Source organism: Pithys albifrons, chromosome 32, assembly GCF_047495875.1.
Source record: "Pithys albifrons albifrons isolate INPA30051 chromosome 32, PitAlb_v1, whole genome shotgun sequence".
Taxonomy (NCBI): Eukaryota; Metazoa; Chordata; class Aves; order Passeriformes; family Thamnophilidae; genus Pithys; species Pithys albifrons.
In genome coordinates, this window is record NC_092489.1 from 907,667 (window position 1) to 929,071 (window position 21,405).

The 21,405-nt window shown below is 50.8% G+C and overlaps 1 protein-coding gene across 1 annotated transcript in view; it reads right to left on the reverse strand.

Annotated features, from left to right (window-relative positions):
• Positions 1–21,405, reverse strand: part of LOC139684145 (uncharacterized) — a 1,342,464-nt gene that overhangs the window by 548,600 nt on the left and 772,459 nt on the right. The window contains 1 exon segment of the mRNA XM_071579746.1: positions 17,456–18,117. Within this exon segment, the coding sequence (XP_071435847.1) occupies positions 17,456–18,117 (662 nt within the window).

A 21,405-nucleotide genomic window follows, 5' to 3' on the forward strand; every position in this document is an offset into this window, starting at 1 on the left:
TTCTTTTTATGAAATTAAAGGATTTTTGTGGAATCTTATGGAATTGTGATCAAATATTAAAGATTCTAAGAGTCATTAAGGTATTTTTGGTATAAATAATATTTGGAGTAGAATTAGGGATACTTGGGGTAGAAGTAGGGAAATTTTACACGGAATTAAGAGGATTTGAATCAAAAATAAAAAGATTTGGGAATTTTAGCTGGAATTGATAGAATTTTCAGTGAAATAATTGTGATTGAGGAGATTTTAGCTAGAATTAAGTGAAGTCGGGGAAATATTAATGGGGATCTTCAGTAAAATTAAGAGGATTTAGGTTGAAATTGTGAATTTGGGAAAAAATGAGAGGAATTTAATGTGGAATTAAAGGAATTTGAGATGGAATTCAGGGGATTTGGGGAAAAAACAGTGGGAATTATATGGGTTCATATGGATTTGAGGTGGAATTAAGGTAAATTTGAATAGAATCACTATTGTATGAGGTGAAAATCAGGGGATGATTCAGTGGAAGTAAAGAATTTTGGGTGGAATAAGGGGACTTTGGGAGGAATCTTTGGGGTTGAGAGTGAAATTGGGGGGATTTAAGACTAAATTCTGGGGACTCTAGGAGTCATTGACAAACTTTAGATTGGAATTAAGGAATTTGGAGAGGAATTAGGGGGCTTCATGCCACCAGAAGAAATGTTGGGATGGAGCAGATGGGATTTTTTGGATTGTAAAGTTAACAAAGACATTTTCCAAATTAATTCCTACATTTATCTGTGTCGTGATGGATGTTCCTCCCCCTGCACTCATCCAAGTGCCCACAGGGAACCAGGAGGATGTGGAGACCTCCAGCCTGGTGTGTTCCCAACGTGGGTCACTGGGAATGTGGGTCACCAGGTTGTTCCCAATGTTCCAGGTTCAGGAGGATTCTCAGCACAAAATAAAGACACTAAAACGCAGCTGAGGTAGCAAAGCAAATTTCTTGGTGAGCAAAGCCAATGGATCCTGTTCCTTGGCACACAAACGGCACATCCCCAGCCCTGCAATCTCCCCAAGCCAATGGATCCTGTTCCTTGGCACACAAACAGCACATCCCCAGCCCTGCAATCTCCCCAAGCCAATGGATCCTGTTCCTTGGCACACAAACAGCACATCCCCAGCCCTGCAATCTCCCCAAGCCAATGGATCGTGTTCCTTGGCACACAAACAGCACATCCCCAGCCCTGCAATCTCCCCAAGCCAATGGATCGTGTTCCTTGGCACACAAACAGCACATCCCCAGCCCTGCAATCTTCCCAAGCCAATGGATCCTGTTCCTTGGCACACAAACAGCACATCCCCAGCCCTGCAATCTCCCCAGGCCAATGGATCCTGTTCCTTGGCACACAAACAGCACATCCCCAGCCCTGCAATCTCCCCAGGCCAATGGATCGTGTTCCTTGGCACACAAACAGCACATCCCCAGCCCTGCAATCTCCCCAAACCAATGGATCCTGTTCCTTGGCACACAAACAGCACATCCCCAGCCCTGCAATCTCCCCAGCCCGCGGGGCAGGAGCAGCAGGTGCACCGGCACTGGCGGCAGGGCAGGCAGGCAGTGCCCCTTCAGGCCGGGCCCTGCACCAAACCAGGCCCAGCTGGGCCTCCTCACCCCCAGCCCAGCCCACCCCTCCTGGCTCCTCTCTCTGCAGCGCAGCTTTGCCAGCTGCAGCACCAGCCCCTGCGTGCCCATCGCACCAGCCCAGGCTGCAGCAGCTCAAGGGGCTGACTCCGGGACAACAACGGCTCTGCCCGTCATTCTTCCTGGGGCACAGCCCAAGTTCTCAGCACTTCCAGCTCACACTGATGGCTCTTTCTCCAGGCCTCAGTTCTCCACAGGCAAACTCTGCACTGTTTTCTCACACCACATCGACGAGCACAACAACGGACCAAACATGACAGGCCCAGACACGACTCTGGTCCCTGACACAAAACCTCCTCAGAATAAAAAACTTCCTCTGCTTGTGGGGATTGGGAGGATAAGGCTTAGCCACAGTCTGTTCTATTTGCATTCAGTACAGTTTGTCACATGATTATGGAGCACAAACACAGGCTGGGTGGAGAATGGATTGAGAGCAGCCCCAAAGAGGACAAGGACTTGGGGCTGGTGATGGATGAGAAGCTCAGGCAGCCCTGTTTGGCTGGGCAGGGAAGCCACTGGCAAGAGCTCAGTGCTCCCTGAGCATCCCAGCACGGGCAGTGTCTCCTCTGGGCTAGCGAGGGGCTGGGAGAGGGGTCTGGGACAGGGTCAGAGCCCAGAGGGACCCCCCAGCAGAGATCAGATGGTGTAAATCCAGTGTGATGGTTGGACCTGCTGGCAGCTGCCTGTCTCTCACTGAGAACTCACTGAGCTCTCCCTCATTCAATCTCCTTTCAGAATGGGATTTAGGGAACAGATCTGAAGCCTCCCTGCAGGGTCCTCTTTACTCCTTCAGCCCCTGACGCTGCAGGTGTGACAACGATGGGCTGAGCAGCATTTTCAGGCTCCCATGAAACCACAAGCAGATACATCTAAAATAGGCAGTGCACAAAGACATTTCTGGAACAGATCTGATTTTTGTTACTTAAAAGTTATGCTCCATAAATTCCATTTCTCATTTTTCCACCTGAATTTTATCAGTAAATTTGCAATTGTCTCTTTCAATCAGTGCCACCCACAGTGCATTTGTGACAGGGAACTCAGTGTTTAGTCTCAGGTGTAGCCATCAGCAGACATTGGAATGCCCACCAGCCCCTGAGCACTAAGGCAAGGAGAGTTAGGGCCATCCAGGCCTCATTTGCAGCACTCAAACACAACCCTGTTACTGGTGATCTTGAAATAGAATAAAATTCCAGAGGCCACCCCAGAAAATGCCTCTGTAGTGTCCAATAAAATTAAGATATTCACCCTCCCCTCCTGCATGGACCTCTGGCCAACAGTTCCTGCCCACTCCTGTGCTGGTTGCTCCTGAGTCACCTTGCTGTCAGGTCCTAAACAGATCTTTTCAAGGGTTCCTTGTTTAGAAACTGCACCCTGACACCTTTGTTTTCCCCAGAGCTGTGTGAGAAAGGGCAGTGCTGGTGCCAGTCAGGGCAGGGCTGATCACTGGGGTGACTTGGCAGCTCCCCCTGCACCGTCTGTGCCACCTGCATTCCTTGCAAAAATATTTCTGCCCAAATGGAACACAACAGTGGCCTGCTGGACACGCTGCCCCCAAAGGGGGAACTCTGAACATTTGGAATAAAACAATGAGCCCTCCCAAGAGCCAAGCAATTCTTGGAGTTTCCTAAAAGCATCATGTGTGGTGTCCTTAGTTGTGTCTCTGGGCAGCTCTGCAGGGGCTGCTTTGTGCAGGGCAGCCCTGGTGGCCCTTTGATCACGGGCAGGGCTGCACTCTGGGGGTCGTGGCTTTGGTTCTTTGGTGTCCAGGGGCCACTGGGAGTCCCTGAGCCGCGTTGGGGACGGTGGGTAGGGCTGGCAGGGACAGGTTGTGGTGCAGTGTCCCCTCAGGGTAGCTCTGCAGGGCCAGCAGGTCCAACTGCCCCAGCACAGCCTGTGCTGTGGGTGGGTGCACACACAGGCAGAGGCTGGTTTAGACCTAGTTGGGGCTGCCCTTCTTCCAACACAACCATGAGTGTCCCTCTGGTTTATATTTAAATTTAATTTGGAGCCCTGCAAAGTCCTCCACTCATCTCTCTGGCAATGGGAATCTTTCCCTGAGGTCTGACTGTGCTCTTGGGTGTAGGTTTGGCATCCAGGGTAATGGCCAATGTGCCTACACCTACTCTGACAAGGTCAGCAGCAACTGGTGATCCCAGAGGAAATTCTCCATCTGCAGCCACCCCCAGAGGAGCCCAGTGGGGTTTGGAAGGATCCAGGAACGAAGGATTCCACCTCAAACTTCCATCTTTGCAAAGATCCACCACCAGCTGCCCTTAATCCCACCCAACCATGAGTCTATAATTTTAATTTGGAGCCCTGGAAAGTCCTCCTGGCCACAACACAGAGGGAATCCCTGGGTTTTTCCAACCACCATCAGTGTGGAGAGAGGAACCTGCAGTATCTCAACCCCAAACCCACATCAATCAGCCCCTGCTGGCAGGTCTGCCCTCCAACCCCTCAGGAACTGCCACTACCCAGGAGCTGCTCCTTGCTGGAAATAAAGGGGGAATCTCCTCCAGCCCCTGCCTGGAGCTGGGCTCCAATGCATTTGGGGGAGTTTTACAATGTCCTCAGGGGGGTTTATACCTTTTGGATGCCTCACCTTGTCCCTGCAGCAGCCACACCACGATGCCCACCAGGACCAGTGGCCCAACCCCTCCAGTTCCCAGCAGAGCCCAGAACCAGTGAGGACCTGCAATGGGACCATCCTGTGAGGGAGGGAGGAGACAGCTTTGCTTCTTCTGTGCTCCCTGCTCTGCTTTTAATACTCTGCCTCAGCTGCAGGTCCCCCACATCCCTCTGCTCAGCGAGGAAACCTCCCAAGGCTCTCTGGGAGCCCAGAAAACCCACAAGGTTCCTCTTTGTTCACTTGTCCCTGCAAAGCTGCAGAGCCTCAGAGCTCAGTCCTTCCCTCTCCTGCCCTGAGCTGCACCCAGGGGTGTCCTGGGGATGGGGAGACCCCCAAGTCAAGCCCTGGGGATGTTTGGAGTGATCCCAGAGGGGGCTGCAGGGCCCCCCAGCCCTGCTGAGCAGGTGAAGCCCTGCACGGTGTCCGTGGGCACTGGCTGTATTTTCCATCCTTTCCAAGGAAATGGGGTGAGAAGAACAAAACCTGCTGGTGCCAACACTGTGCCCCAGGCTGGAGGTGGGCAGCAAACCCTCTGGAGGGCAAAGCATTGGGTTGTGGCCACCAGCAGCTCAGGAAAAGGCAGAGAAGTTCCTTTTCCTGCCCAGCATTTCCTGCAGGGAAGGGATCCAGCCCCATCAAGGACATTGGCCCCTCCAAACCCCTCCCCCAAGCAGAGCCCTCCTGGGATGGGGCAGAGGGGCCGAGGGACGTCACTCACTGGGGCCCCTCCGGGGTAGAGCAGGGCTGGCACAGGTGGTGGTCAGTGCCCTGTCCCTGCCCCCAGGACATTGGGATCCGGGATAACGGGGGGGGGTTTGGCCCCTCTGGAGCAGGAGCAGAGCCCAGCAGATGGGTGGGCTCGTGTCCCTCCAGGCTCTGAGTTGCTGTCCATGTGTCACCGTGGCCGCAGGAGCCACAAAGACCAACTGCCGAGGGTGAAGCTGCTCCGAGGGGTGTGAAGGGGCTGTGGGGGGAGAGGAAGGTGCTGAAAGGGCTCCTGGAGGTACATCCCCAACCTCCTTCTCCTCCTCTTCTTCCTCGTCGCTTTCACTGCCATGCACTAATATAGATATTATAATGTGAATATAATAAATATTATGTAGTCTTTATATAGTTCTACTTTTATTATACTAAATAAACAATAATAATTTATTAGAATATTAAAAATATTTAATAAGCAATAATTTTTCATTTTTTCATTGCATAACCAATTTATTTGCTTGTATATTTGTATATTTTATATATTTCTATTTATAATAATATATTATTTAGATCGTAGATGAATTCTAATTTATTGATTACATTTCAATTGACTATTTTTATTGTTCATTTATTTATGTGTGTTTATTTCATATATTTTATATATATAATATTATATAAAATGATATATTAAATAATATAGATAGTATAACATGCTATTTAAATTAATATTTAACACTTATATTTTGTTTATACTTTTATTTCATATTCTATATATATTTTTCTTTATTTATTTTTTATATTTGTTTATATTTTCCTCTTTTATATATTTATATTTTATTTTTAATAAGTTTTATTCACTTATTAATTAATCTATATTTATTTTTCTTTCAACTTATTAAATCTATTTTATACTTAAATTATTCATAATTAAATTGTTGTTGATCAATTATCATCCCCCTGTGCCCTGTGACCCCCATGTGCCACAGAACCGACCCCACTGTGCCCTGTGCCCCCAGCCCTTGCTCTGCAGAGCGTTGCCAGAGGAACAGGAAACCTTTGCACAGACCCCAAAAACTCAGGGAGAGGGATCAGGGCACAAAATGGGGCTGAAATGAAGAAAAGCTGCTTTTTATCCCAACAGCCCTTGGACAGTCCCACCTGGGGGGTGCTGGGTGTGTTGTTCACCCGTCTCCACTCCTGCCCTGCCCTCACTCCAACCCACACTGGCTGCAGGTTCCTGCCTGGAACAGCCTTGGGCTTCTCCTGCCAAGTGGAGGTGACCAGTTGTTCCAAAAATCTCTCTGGGGAGAGTTTGATGGGATGCAAAGCCACTGAGGAAATGGGAATCCCAAATCCATGGGGCACAAGTGTCCCTGTGCCCTGAACACCACCCCAAACCCTCCTCACCCCCCTGCCCACCTGAAAACCCAGGACTTTGGGGTCCTTTTCAAGCCTCCTCCTCCCTATTTCCCATTTGGGTCTCACTCTGCAGCACCACCAGCTGACAGTGCTGATCTTCACAGCTTCTCTTGCCATCAGCCCAGTTTCCCAATTCCTTGCAGAGCCAGGAGCTGAGGGAGCTCAGGGGGTGCAGCAGCCTGGGACACAGGGCTGGAGTGGAGCACCTGGAAGCTCCTGGAATGGGCTCAGTTTGCAGCCCTTGGCAGGGCTGGGAGTCGGTGGCTGGGGGACCCTCCAGCCCTGGGCTCCTCCCTCAGCCCCTTCCCTCCCCTCCCAGCTGGGTTGGCTCCCCTGGGGCTTCCTGGGGCTGCTTTTGGCCACCAAGGGAAGGCTCTTGGAGGAAAAATTCTATTGATTCTGGAGGTTTTCCAGCCTTTCCCTGCTCTTTTCAAGCCCAGATCTCATTTTAGAGGCCACCAAACCCAACTTTCACCATGAGTTTGGAAACCTCAACACAGGGATGGAGAAGCAAATGGACCCCAAAGGTAACAGACCCAAAAGTCTTCCCAGAGCCCGAAAGAAGCATTTTTCTGCCAAAATACACTCCCTGTGATATTTTTTGGCTGCAGAAGGTCCATCCCCAGGATGCCTCAGACTGGCACAATCTGTTTCCCTGGCCATGACAAGTCCTGAGAGCGACACTGACCTCGGACACCCTCTCACACCGTGACTGAGGAGAGTCTGGCCCCAAAAATGGCACCAGCCAGGCCTCTTATCTGTTTTTTAAAAACATATTTCTACATTCTGCAGCCTCCCCTGGGCCTGGGGAAATGGGGATGAGCACAGCCAGGGCAAGGGGCTCACTGGGAATGCAGAAACACCTGAGGGGTCAATGCTTGGGCCAAACAGGAGGAAAACAGGTGGAAATTCCTTAAAATGATAAAAAAAGCTTGTAATTGAGGTTCTTGAAGTGAGGTAGAAGCATGTCAGGGGCTGGAGCTCTGCAGTCACAGGCAGGTGAGCAGGAGACAGGTGATATTGGGTGTTTCTTCCCCAAAATATGGGCTGGGAAGGACTTGAAATGGCTTTTGCTGATGGTTTTGACCCAATCTTTGGCCTCTTTCATCCCCTGACAGGAGCTCTGACCTGGATCACAGGAATGTCCTCACTCTCATTGGGAAGGGATGAGTCTGGGGTGTGACTTCTCTCCTCTCCCCTGTGTCATTTTCCACCCCCCAAACTCAAGTTTTCCCCACATTTGAGACACTTGGACCATTCAATGAAACAACCATAAATTCCCAACCTTGTCCTCTCCTTTTTCTTTGTGTTTTTGGGTGTTAAGCCCAGTTTGGTGATGGCCCCACAACCCCCCAGCAGTACCTGTTTATAGAGGTACAATGAGGTTTTTCTCATGTATCCAAAACCGAAGGAAAAAAAGAAGTGGAAAAAAAATCAGGAAATTGCCCCAGTTTCTTTCAACAGCAGGAAACAGGATAAAAGAGGATAAGCCCTAAACCACGGGGACCCCACAGGGGGAGCAGGACAAGGACTCCAACCCCTCTCCCTGAGCAGCAGCACCACCAACAACTGAGTGGGACCCCCATTCCCAGCTCCCTGCACCGCTGAGGGGGGAGGAGGCACAGCTGGGAAGGAGGGAGGGGTGGGGGAAGGGGCTTGTTGGGTTTAGTTCTACTTGTGTATCCCTGTGAAAAGAGACACACTGAAGACAGGTTAATGGAGAAAGATACAGGGTTTTATTAGAAGAAGCTTCCACTTTCAAACCCAGGGGGTTTGACCCTCTGGTCAGGAAGTTACAGGGTTTATATACCCACTTTTAACAGTCAATCAGAATTCTCATTTTTCTTTTATGCCCACCCAAAAGTTCTGCCAATCTACCCCCTTCGTCATGGGGGGACAGTTGGGCCTTCTCCTCTTGTTTGTCTTCTGTTATCTTGCAAGTGTCCTGTTCAAAACAGCTCGGCCTTGACAAGGCCTGACAGCTGGTGAGAAAGGCACTTTAATATTCAGACTTCAGATCAGAGCAACTTAGCAGAGACTGTATGAGTCTAACACCTTCTAAAATTACATTAAATTCTTAGGTATCAGGGGAAGGGTCACACCCTGCAGTCAGTTCTGCAGCTTTGGGGCACTTTCTGGAGAGTCAAAGCCGAGATTTTGGAGAGTCAGAGATTTGATTTGGAAATACTGTAAATCCTTCACTGCTTGGAAAGAGGAAAATGTGCCAATAACCTTAGCTAGTGGAAGGTGTCCCTGCTTGTCTTGGTTTGAGCTGGCAAAATGCCAACCCTCCAAGTACAGGGTCAGAGCCTCCCACCCCAACACCAAGGAAAGGGAGGAAAAGAGAGGGGAAGGAAAAACCCTTCAAACCAGCTTTATACTAAAACTACATATATTTTAGAGACAGAAAGAGACAACTAGGAGAGAGTACAAATACTCACACAAATTAAGAGCAACAAGGAACAGTTCCTTACTTCCTAGTACACACACAAAGTCCACTATTCTAACCCCAAAGTATCTTAGAAGACTCAGTCCCCAGAAAACCAGACCCGAGCAGAGAGAGAAGAACCCACATCAAACATTTTACTTCCCAAAACAACTGCTGGGCCGGTGCTGGGCCTGGTCCTCCCCATCTCTCCTGGGACTGCACCGTGTGTGTGTCCTCTGGGCAGGAATGCTGTGGGGTGACTGCCCAAACCACTCCCACACACTGATCCTACTTCCCTGGAAAATGATGTCGTAATATGGTATGGAATAAAACACTATTGGCTGGGAGGAGCCAGCTGTCGGCTTAGCCCAGCCCAGATCAGCTGACAGCCCCAGGCCCAGGCTGAACTTCAAAAACCTCAAATTTAGGCCCACCTAGGTGAACCTTTGACACTGCCCACGGCAGGGCTTGGAAAGGGATGAGCTTTAAGGGCCCTTCCAACCCAAACAATCCTGTGATTCTGTGACTTGAGCTTGAGGAGTTAGTTAAAAACCCAACTCCTCCTCTGGACATGGATCCAATTCCAACCCCCTGCCAGTTTAGGGCTGGTTTAGAACTGGTTTAGAGCTAGTTTAGAGGTGGGTTAAGGCTGGTTTTAAGGCATTGGTTTAGCGCTGGATTTAGAGCTAATTTACAGCTTCTTTTTGGGCTGGTTTAGGACTGCTTCTAAGTCTGGATTTAGGGCTGGTATTAGAGCTGATTTAGGGCTAGTTTTAGGGCTCACTTATTTCTGCTTTAGTGCTGGGCAAGGGCTGGTTTAAGGGCTGGTTTAGGACTGGTTTTAGTACATGTTAAGAGCTGGTTTAGGGCTGGTTTTAAGACTAGTTTTAGGGCTGCTTTAGTGAGACATTAGAGTCAAGGTTTTCAATACCTGTATAAACACCAAATTATTTTTTAAGTGCTCTGAGCACTCAAAAAGTCAATTTGACACATTAATTGATCAGAATTATTGTATTCTTTATTATAGTAGTTGACAATATTATTATAATTATATCCTATTACAGCTGCTACAGTCCCTCACCCCAGCTGAAAATACTGAAAAGTGTGGCATTAAAAAGTGTCCCTCCACATTTTGGAATTATTATGTAAATTCTCTCCGCTGCCACTAACTGCCCATGCCAGTAGTTCACAAAAAGAAGTAGTTACTGCTGATCCCTTGGCTGGGGACAGGTTGTCTCTTTTGGTTTTGGGGACATTTTTTCCATTCTTAGCTCAGCGGAACGCAGGAGCGGTGTGTGTGCTGGGTAGAGGAGAAGCCATGTCCTGGCTTCTGCTGGCTGCCCCAGACTGCTCCTGGCTGCTCGCTGCTGCTGTTCTTGGTGAGATGATTTGTTTTTTTTCTCCTTGCCACAGCTGTTCTCCTGGTTCCTGCATCTGGGGTCCCGGCCTCTGCTCTGGTCTCACCGCTGTTTGCAGCATCACGGCCTGCCCGCCCCGGCTGGGGCAGCGACCTGGGGGAGAGAACTTGCAGCTGCTTTTCCAGGACACACAGCGGTTTGTCGCTTCCAGTTTTCCTTCTTCATTTGGGACAAGAGACACAGAGAGAGACACAGAGTTCATCTGGGAACTCACCCTGCTGCCAGCCGGGCTGTGACCCTGATACTGCCATAATTTTTCCCTAGGAGGAAACCTGTTGGTTTTGGGGGTTTTTGTTGTTTTTTTCCTATTGTGGTGTTGGGGAAGCGGTTTGCTCTGGTCTGTTTACACACACACACACACATATATATATATATATATATATATATATATATATATATATATATATTTACGAGTTAAGATTAGTTATCCTTCTTGTATTAAAGTTCTCTTTCTTTAAATTTGATAAAGAGTGGCGTGATTATTGTGGAGGACATCCCCTCCCCCACTTGTGGGTAAACATTTTGGTTTTTCCCCTCAAACCAAGACAGGGATGGTGTCTCATACCTGTAATGTGCCAATGGAAAAGGATAATTTAGGGACTGAGTTCCACAGTTTTCCTTCTGTGATAGGAAGAAAACTCAAAAATATGTGTGTTCTGTCCCAGGTTGTTCCAACCATGAGAAGGTCCAGGGTGTAAATATTAATTAGGATTAATCAATTCTCCAGCTGCACACCCAGTCACACTCTCCTTACAACCAGGAGAAAGAAACCTCAGTGGGTAAAAGCTGATGCATGAACTGTAATTTTAGACTTGGAGTCTGAAAAGTTCTTTCTATCCCAGAAAATGTGACCAGCTGAGGGTGTGGATATCACTGGCTGCTCCAAGTTATTCCCCCAGTCCCACATCAGTATTGAAAAGAATTAAATTTAAAAAGTTCTGTTACAATCCAGGTCCCGACAAAACTTCCCCATGCAAAGCTTTTGGATTCTAAAAGCTGATAGAAAATGGGAGATTTATGTTGCATTATTGGCAAGTCCATGTGTTGGTTTCCTGGGCAAACCTGGGACTTTCTGCTCCTCTGGTGCTGCTCTGCCCTCAGCCCTGGGCTTGGTGACCAAAGCAGTGAAGTACCAAGGGAGATCAAACTGCTGAGCTGAGGGACTCCAGGTTTTGCTGGGACTTGTCCCAAAGATCTCAAGGAGAGTTAAGGAATATTCATTTCCCAGATAAATTTGGGGCACCACATTTTTTGTTAAATATTGGTGTCAATGTTTTCAATACCTGTATAAATACCAAAGTATTTTTAAATGGCTCTCAGCAGTCAAAAAATCAATTTTATAAATTATTTTTTCTGTATTATTATATGATTTATTATAGTATTTTACAATATTTCAATAAATTTATATTACTATAACTTGCACATCAGCATTCAGACTAATACAACACCCAGAAAAACCTTTTTGCATTGAGAAAAAAATACTATTTCTTTTTTGCATTTTTTTCTGTTCCCTAAGTACTTTTTATTCAGTCTATTCAGTCACTACTTTTTTCCCCACCAGACTCTTCAAATATTTTATTTTGAAGGACTTATTTTCTTTTATCCACTGTTTTTGTCACCCCCACATGTGTAATGACATTATTTTCCTTATTTGCTAATTCTTTTCAGATGTAAGTAAAGCTCAGTGCAATTTTCAGTCAGTTCAAGGCCACCTAAACCATATAATGAGAGCTATTCTGAGGGAATTGCCTTTAAAATTGTGTATTTTTGCTGGAAAATTAGTTCATTGTTAATTACTTTCAAATTCCTTGACCAGTTGTTCCAGGGAGGGTTCATGGGGATTCCAGGGTTAAACTAGACACCGTTTAAAATTCAAGTTACAAACCTGTCTCAGTGTACACAAGATGTGTCTCCTTCAAGGCCGAAGTCTAAGTTATAAGTTGTTGTTTTCCATAACTTGGCAGGTGGCAAGGCCAGACACGAACCAAAACTAATGGCATCTCATCACACCTGAATGCACAGGGGTCCCCCTGTGCAGGCTCCCCTTTCTCCAGGCCCTGATTTCAGGGTCCTGGGGGTCCTGGGGTTCCCCCTTTTCCACACTGCCCCCTCTCCAGGCTGCCGGGGGACCCTCACCTCAGCTATCGCCCCTCTCTGCTCCCCATCCCTACAAGTCACCAGGCATCTGGTGTCCATAAAAAGCTGCAAAACACTGAGATGCAGGCAAAAAATACCCTGACAAATATCAAAACTGCAAAGCATCAAGATTCAGCCAAAACCCACTCCCAAATATGTAGATTAAGCCAAAAAATCCGTCCCAGAAGTTCCACTCCTCTGGTTTTTTCAATTTGGGGTTCAGGGTTCCACCCTGTCTGAGCTGCCGGGGGACCCACGTGTAGGAGGACGGGCGGGAAATGTGTCCCTCAGCCCGGCGGGTAGACCCGTTCTCCCTTTAGCCCGGCGGGTAGACCCGTTCTCCCTTTAGCCCGGCGGGTAGACCCGTTCTCCCTTTAGCCCGGCGGGTAGACCTGTTCTCCCTCAGCACGGCGCCAGCCAGTTCTCCCAAACCTGCTCCGGTCGCCCTGGTGGCCGCGCCCTGCGAAAGTGGGGGGGGGCGGGGCCGAGCCTGGAACACCCCCGGGACAAGAGGAGGGGACAGCCATGCTCCTCCTTTTCCTCTTCCTTTTCCAGGGTTCCATCTGCACCCGAAGGAGTCTCCGGTGAGCGGGAGAACAGGGTGGGAAAGAGAAGGGGCCCCCAAACTCCACAGTGCCCCCGCTGCCCCACCAGGGGCCATAAGGGCTGTGCCGTGGAACACGAGAGCCGGGATGGGCCCGGACAACGCCCCCAAGGGCACCAGGATGTGCCGCTCCTTGAAGCCTGCGCTGGGGCTGCCGTGGGGCGGGGCCGGAGCTGCACACAGGGACGGCAAAGGGCCCCGACAAAGGGCTGCGGGACTCCCGAGCCGAGTCCCGAATACCCTGGGGGAGCTCTGGGGGTTTGGTTTGTGTTCGGGGGGATGGTTGAGAGACCTCAAAAGCTGAGCTGACAATGCCCCTTGGGAGGTATTGGGGGTCCTTGGAGGTGTTTTTGGGTGTCCCAGTGTCAGGTTCCGGCAGAGCCCCTTGGTGGGTGGGGGGATGTGGGGACCCCCTTGGTGGGGTTGGTGTGCCTGGGTCAGGCCCTTCATTGGCAGGTTGGGGAGTGGGCACCCCAATATACATGGGACTCCCAGCAGCCCAAACAGGGGAGCCCCCCCAAAACCCAAAGTGGAGAGACCCAGAGAGGGGGAATTCCTGTGAGGGATTTCTTTGGCTGAGTCTTGGTGCTTTTGGGCTGAATCTTGTGGGTGCAGTGGGGACACTGTGCTGGGGAAGGGGATTTCAGGGGGAAGCAGGGCCAAGGAAAGGGTTAGGGTTCGGGTTAGGGTTAGGGTTTAGGGGGTTGGAGGAGTGGGATGGGGAGTCCAGGGGTCCCCAATATTGAAGAAAGGGGATCTTGAGGTAGTGACACCCAGAATAGCTGGGAACAGGGTTAAAATTGCCCCCCAATGTTCCAAACAGGGCAGACTTTGTGGTCTGGAAATGCAACAGTGGGGTTCTCAGAGTTAAGAAAAAGAGGGGTGTAGGGGCTGGAGTAGGTGGGATGGCCAGGAAAGGGGGTGCAGGAGGCTATTGGTGCAGGATAAGGGGGTACAGGGGCATGCCAGTGCCTGGAAATGAGGGATCGGGAAGGTCCCGATGTCAAGAAAAAGCAGGACTAGTGGTGGGGAGAGGTTCCTGGGGGCTGCAGCTTGTATTTGTGACCAGAAAATTGAAGTCCAGGGTGTGGCAGGGTAAAGGAACAGGGAGTGTGGAGTTTGGGAGAGACAGGACGGTGTTACAATCTGCTTAAATATTGCAGACATAGCTTGGGTTCAAAATGTTTTCCCCAACAAAAGTAAAACTCAATCTATATTACCCTTGAATTCCAAAAAATTATATTTATTATTAGTTAAGGAATTGCTAAAAAAATGCAGAGAGAGAGGGAAATAAGAACAGTTCAAAAAAGTCTAAGAGTACTTTTTAGAAGCAAAGAAAACAGTTTACCATTAAAACCAACTTTTTCTGCCATGTTTGTTTGTGTGTGTGTGTGAGAAGCGATGTTGTCTCTGTTCCTGCAGGCAGAGGTGTGGAATGCAGCTCTTGCAGTGCAGATGTGATGCTCAGTCTGTGCTGCTCTCCCTTGTGCAGCAGGGCTGCTCCTCGCTCTCTGCAGAGCTCTCAGGCTCCGCGGAACTGGCTTTTGTGGGGCCACCAAGAGCAGCTGTATCTGCCTCCTCCTGTGCAGCCTGTCCATCTCTCTGCCCTGCTGGGCACACTCGGGAGCACCTGCAGCTGCACCTTTGTAAAGGGTGTGTGTCTGTCTGCCTTTGCTGCTGGACACACAGAGGACCAATTGGGCTCATCTTGTGGCACCAGGGGAGGCCACTGCCCCTCCGTGCTGCTGACCAGTGCTGGGCAGGGCTGGTGATTCTCTAACTCTCACAAACTCCCCTTTGTCCTGCAGTGTCACAGTGTCCCCTGGGTTCCAGGAGGCCCTGCAGTGTCACCGTGTACCCTGGGCTCCAGGAGGCCCTGCAGTGTCACAGTGTCCCCTGGGTTCCAGGAGACCTGCAGTGTCACAATGTCCCCGGGGTTCCAGGAGGCCCTGCAGTGTCACAATGTCCCCTGGGCACCCTCAGGCCCCACATCACACAGCCCTGGCAGTTCCCGCACCGGAAATATTGAGGCACTTTGGGGCACCACAAGAGAAGGAAGAGATTGAGTCATTGGAGAGTGTTCAAAGGATGACACCAAGATTGGCAAGGGCCTGCAGGGGCAGCATGTGAGGAGCAGCTGAGGGCACTTGGTGTGTTCAGCAGCACACTGAGGGGACACCTCATTGCAGGTACAACTTTCTTGGCATGGGCATAGGAGGGGCAGGCACTGATCTCTGCTCTGTGGGGACCAGAGACAGCACCCAGGGAATGGCTGGAGTTGTGCCAGGGCAGGGTTAGGTTGGATCTTAGAAAGAGGTTCTTTCCCCAGAGGGTGGTGGGCACAGACCAGCCCCCCAGGGCAGTGGGCACAGCCTCAAGGCTGACAGAGCTCCAGGAGGGTTTGGATGATGCTCTGGGGCACAGGGTGTGACTCTTGGGGATGGGCCTGTGCAGGGCTGAGGGTTGGACTCCATGATCCTTGGGGGTCCCTTCCCACTCAGCACATTCTGGGGTTCTGTGACACCAGCTGGGCTGGTCCCAGTGCATGAAGAAGCCCTGTCACCCCAGAAATACTCTGGGTGGTCACTGTGTGAGCTGTGTGGGGAGGGGTCCCAGCCCCACCCCAGCCCCACCCCAGCAGCCTTGCAGGAAGGGGGGACACCCTCCTGCAGGTGGGATGTCCACCAAAACTGGATTCCCCACAAGTCACTTGTCACACTTCAGAATTGGGGATTATAATCCCCCTCAGCCACCAGTGGAGCCAGAGGGGTAAGTGCAACCCCCAGAATAAGGGGGGGGGGGACTCCCAAGAGCCCCTAAAAATGGTTTAAAACAGCAGAAAGAACTCCCAAATGGGGTTATCTCAGCATCCACCAGAATGTAAGGGGATCACTTCAGCCACTGAAAATTAGGAGAGGGACCCCAAAAGAGGGTTATATCCTCCAAAATTCATGGAAAGCAGCAGGATTCCATCAAAAAGAGCTCCCTGTGTCCCTCCCTATGGGGCCCCACTGCAAGAGCTGATGTCACATGTCCCCCACACTCCCTCACAGTAACCCCCTCAGGACAGGAGGGGACCCCAAAAGCTCCCTCACTTTTTTCACACACCCCATCTCTTGTCTCCCAATCCCCACCCCATTCCCCTCCAAGTCCCATCCCAACCCTCCCAATTTTCACCCAAGCCCTCCCAATTTTATCCCATCCTCCCTGGGTTTGTAGCACCCCTTCTCCTGCTGCTGACTCCCTCTAAGTGGGTTTAAGTTGCATTAAACCATTTTGGGATGGAATTGAGTCATTTCAAGTTGACAAGGAGACATTTTGGGGTGGGATTGAGGTGTTATGAGCTGACAGATCAATCCCTCTCAGATATTGGACTGCAAAATGATGGAGAAATGTCAGTCGGTCTGGAGACCTCCAGTTTTGGGGAAGACTCTCCCAAATCCCAACAGAACCCTGAAATCTTCCTGAATATCCCTTTGAACCTCAAATTCCTGCCCAAGGTCCCAGGGGAATGGTGGAAATTTAGATGTCTTTGTTCAATTTCTTTATTTTAATCCCAATTTCAGGTGATTCTAAGGGATGAAAATGGATCAAATAAAATGAAAAAAACAAAATGAACCATGTGAATGTGCATGGGGTTGGGTTGGGGGGCCCACAGACAGGCAGAGCCACAGAAAATTGGAATTATGGAATTACTGAGTTTAGAAAAGTTCTGAAACACCATTCAGGATTCCTTGAGGCCACAAGATAAACTAAGGGTATGGAGCAGGGGAGATTTTTAGGGTCAAAAGTCAGCAACCCCCCCTTCCCAATGAATTTCCCACTTCAGTCTGTGTCCCCATATGTGATGGTTTTGACGTGGCAAAATACCAAGTAATCATTTCAGAGGCAAAGTCTCCTCTTCTGTCCCCCAAAAACCAAAACACAGGACATAGTTCAGCAGAACAAGGTATATTAAACAGAAAATAAAATAGAAAACAAATAAAATACAAACTACAGACTAAGAATAAAAGGTAGCAAGAACACACAGGAAGTAAATTTCAACTTCCCCAGTATCTTGGTCTCCCCTCAGGAGCTCTGCAATGCCAAAAAACTCCTTGCTCCTCCGGCAAGAAGAAGAAGGAAAATCCCTCCTCCCTCTCTTCTTCTGTCTGAGATGATGTCAGAATATGGGATGCAATAGACTTGGCCAGTAGGAGTCAGCTGGGCTGACCCAGCTCCAGTCAGCTGATTGTCCAAGGCCTTGCTCTAAAAACTACAGCCTTAATCTGGGCCTAACTAAAGCCATGACACCATGGATGTTCCTCCCTCTGTGTTAATTCAAGTGCCCACAGAGATCCAGGAGGATGTGGAGACCACAAGCCAGGGGTCTTCCAAATGTGGGTCACAAGGAATGTGGGTGATAGAGATGGAGCAGCAGATGAAGCTTTTCCCACGGTCGGGGCACTCCTGGGACTTCCCTCATTGGTGGGTCCGTTGGTGTCTGGTCAAGTGAGAGCTCTGGGTGAATCTCTTCCCACACTCGTCACACTCATAAGGCCTCTCCCCACGGTGGATACGCCAGTGGGTGATGAGGTCAGATTTATGGTTGAATCTCTTCCCGCAGTCGGTGCAGCAGAAGGGCCTCTCGTCCATGTGTGTGCGCTGATGTTTGAGGAGAATTGAGCTGGTCTGAAACCTCTTCCCACACTCGGAACACTCAAAGGGCCTTTCCCCAGTGTGGGTCATCTGGTGAACGATAAGCTCAGAGTTACGAATGAAGCTCTTCCCACAGTCCCCACATTTGTGAGGCCTCTCCCCGGTGTGGAGCCTCATATGGGTGACGAGGTTGGAGCTCTGGCTGAATCTCTTCCCGCAGTCGGTGCAGCAGAAGGGCCTCTCCCCTGTGTGTGTGCGCTGATGTACGAGGAGATTGGAGATGGTCCGACACCTCTTCCCACACTTGGAACACTCGTAGGGACGTTCCCCAGTGTGGATCATCTGGTGGCTTATCAGGTGGGAGCTAAGACTGAAGCCCTTCCCACATTCCCTACAGATGTAGGGCCATTCCCCAGTGTGGATGTGCTGGTGGCGAATCAGGTGGGAGCTCTGGTTGAAACCCTTCCCACATTCCAAGCACTTTTAGCGCTTCTCCCTGCTCTGAAGCTGCTGCTGCACTCCGAGGTCAGAGCTCTGGTTGAAGCTCTTGCCATCTTTCCCACCCTGGGTGGCTCTATCCTGATCCGAGGACCCAAAACTCGGTTGAGAGCTTCTCCTCCTGAGGGATCTCCGTGGCTTTTTCTCCTCGGTGTCTTCCTGCTCTGTGGAGCTGTTCAAAGTTGCTTCTGCCACCAGGTTCTGCTGGGGGGATTTGTCCTCCGTGCTCAGCTCAGGGCCTGGGGCAGGAAGGAACAAGGACACTCAGGGCATTTGCCTCCGGCCCACAAGGAAGGCCAAGGACATCCCCCCAAACCCGACCCCGGCAGGACGGCATCGGCAGCAGGGTTGTCCTGCAGCCGGGGCCATGCTGGGCTGGAAGATGCAGCACAAGAGAGGGGCAAAGGGGCACTGACTTCATCCTCACCTGCCTGGGGGCCCAGGGGCATCTTCCCCTTCCTCGCCGCCTCCTCTGCCATTCCAACACACCTTCAGAAGGATAAATCCTGGTTTTTGGGGAAAACAAGCTGTGAGTGCCTTGGGTTGGGTTACCCAAGTCCCTCTCTAAAAGTCACTGGGCATCTTGTGTCCATAAAAACCTCCAAAACACCAAGATTTAGCTCAAGAAAACCCTCCCAGGACCTTCTCGTCTCTCACCTCTCCCTTTTGGCATTCTGTGTGTCCCCCCTGTCTGGGCTGCTGGGGGTCTCCTGTGTATTGGGGGTCCTCCCTCTCCAGGGTCCCCACCCTCCCCAGGCTACCAGGCCCCCACAACCCCCTGCCCGGCCATTCCCGGCTTACCAGCCCTCACACCCCCCTTTCTTTGACTCCAGGACCACCCTGCCCTCCTTTTCCCTCTCATCCTGCCTTTCCCAGACATCACAATCCCTTTGCCTTTCCCCTGCCATCTCCTCAACTCCCCTTATTCTGGCCACAGGGAGCACCTCCACCCCCCAACCACCTCTCCCCACTCCTAGTCCTACCCTTCCTTACCTTGGGCCCATCCTGATCATCCATTCCAAGGCACTGGGATGTCCCTGCCCCACTTATCCTACACCAACACTCCCCTGCAGTCCTTTTCCAGGCCATCCCACCTCTTCCAGTCCCCACACGCACCTTTGCCTTGACTCTGGGACCCCCAGTGCCCCCACTCCTGCATTTCCCAGATCACAGATCCCTTTTGGAACACTGAGTGATACCTTGAATCCCTCTTTCCTGGCCATTCTGGGTTTTTCTATATCATGACCCACCTTTCCTTAACATCGAGGTCCCCTGTACCCACCTTTCCTGGGCACAGGGGACCTCTGGGCTTCCCATCCCACTTTTCTGAGCAATCACATCCCTTCTCTTGGCTATGGGACCCCCTGAAAACCCCCTTCCCCAGCTCTGGGTCCCCCCTGCACCCCCAGCATTCAGCCCAAAACACCAAGATTCTAACCCTAAATAGGGGCACCAGAGGGGATTTGGGGACCCCGCAGTCCCTCCTCTCCTGACTCTCTGCTTGGGGTGGTGGTTCCCAAGGGCCCCACCTCTCCAGGATGCTGGGTGTCCTGAGGGTGCCCCCTCTCTGGGCTGTCCATTTTGGGATCCAGGGGGGTCCCTGAGCACCCTGAGCAGAGAGTCAGGGCAGAAAGGACCCCTGGGACCCTTGGCATTCCTTGGAGGGATCATGGAGAGGGGAGAATCAAAGAAACTCAGTGGGTTCAGATCACAGAGTGGGGGACCTCTGAAATTCCCGGGATCTCCAGTAGCCTGGAAAAGGCAGAACCCCAGAGAGGGGACCCCAAAAAACAAGGCACCCCCAACAATCTGGACAGGGAGGATCCCCAGAACCCCAAGCACAGAGAACACAGGGAGCAAATTTCTGGGAGTGATTTTTTTGGAAGTGAATCTTGGTGCTTTGAATTTCTTTTTCCTTAATCTGCATATTTTAGGGTTTTTTTGCCCAGTCTTGATGGTTTGGGGTTTTAGGGGATCTGTGCCAGGCACCTCCATTTGGAGACTTGGGAAGATCCCAGGATTTTCCAGCATCCAGGGATGCCCCCCAAGCAAAGCCACATTTGGGGGGTGACTCCCTTTGTTTCTCACACTTCTAGGAAAAAAACCCATCAAATTAATCTGATTTTCCTGTTTTTTCAGGCTGTACACATGTCTCCCTTAGCTTCAGTTCTCTCTGTTTCAACTCTCCCTTGAAGGAGTTTTCGGGGGGTCGGGGACGAGGATTTATGGGAAGGGTTTGGGAGTATCTGGGCTGGTCTGGAAGCAGTTGGAGGGTTCTGGGTTGTTTGGAAGGTCTGGAAGGGATTTAGAGGGATCCTGGGGTAGTTTTCAGCATCTGGAAGGGAATTTAGGGAGGTCCTGGACTGGTTTGAGAATATCTGGGAGAGGCCAGGGGGGTTCTGGTGTTGTTTGGGGGTCCTGGGGACATTTGGGGTAGTCTGGGAGGGGGTTTGGAGGGAGGGCGATGGAATTTTGGAAGGTCTGGGTGGGAAATTGGGTGGTCTCGGGGTGGTTTGCAGGGTCTGGATGAAAATTTGGAGGGACTCGAGAGGTTCTCTTGGGTGTTTTGGGGGTCTCTGAGATGTTCTCTGCGGTGTTTAGGGGGGTCTGGGGAGTTTTGAGGGACTCTGAGGGAGTCTTGCGGGGTGGGGGGGACTCTGGGGCCTTTTGAGGGGCTCTTGCAGGTCCAGGAGGTGATTTGGGGAACCCTGCGGTTTTAAGTCTGGGGTTTAAGGATCTCACGATGGGTTTGGGGTTTTTTTTGGGGGGTGGGGGAGGATGTGGGATGGACCTGACGGACCCGATGGCAGTCCCGGGATGGGGGAGGGGTTTACCCGGCTTCTCCACCTTCACTCTCACGGCCAACACGGCGCCGGTGCGTCCCAGGGAGGGGTAGGGGGTGAGTGGGTAATGTGGGACCCCCAAGACCAGCCCTGAGTCCCCAAAAGCCCCCCAAACTTGCCGATCTCCCCTCACCTCTCCCCACAGCCGTCCCGAGTCCCGCCCTCCGTCTCCACCACCTCTAATCTTGTGTTCCTAAATACCTCCAAAACACAAAAATTCAGCCCAAACCAACCCTCCCACCAGTTCCTCTTCTCTGAATTCTCCACGGTGGGCTTATTGGGGTCCCCCTGTCTGCACTGCTGGGGGTCCCACTTGTATTGGGGATCCCATCCCACCCTCGCCGGGCTGCCGGGGATCCCGGGAATCCCACGGCTCCTTCCTCTCTCGGCTCTCGCCTTCTCCAGGCTCTTGGGGGTCTCACCTCCC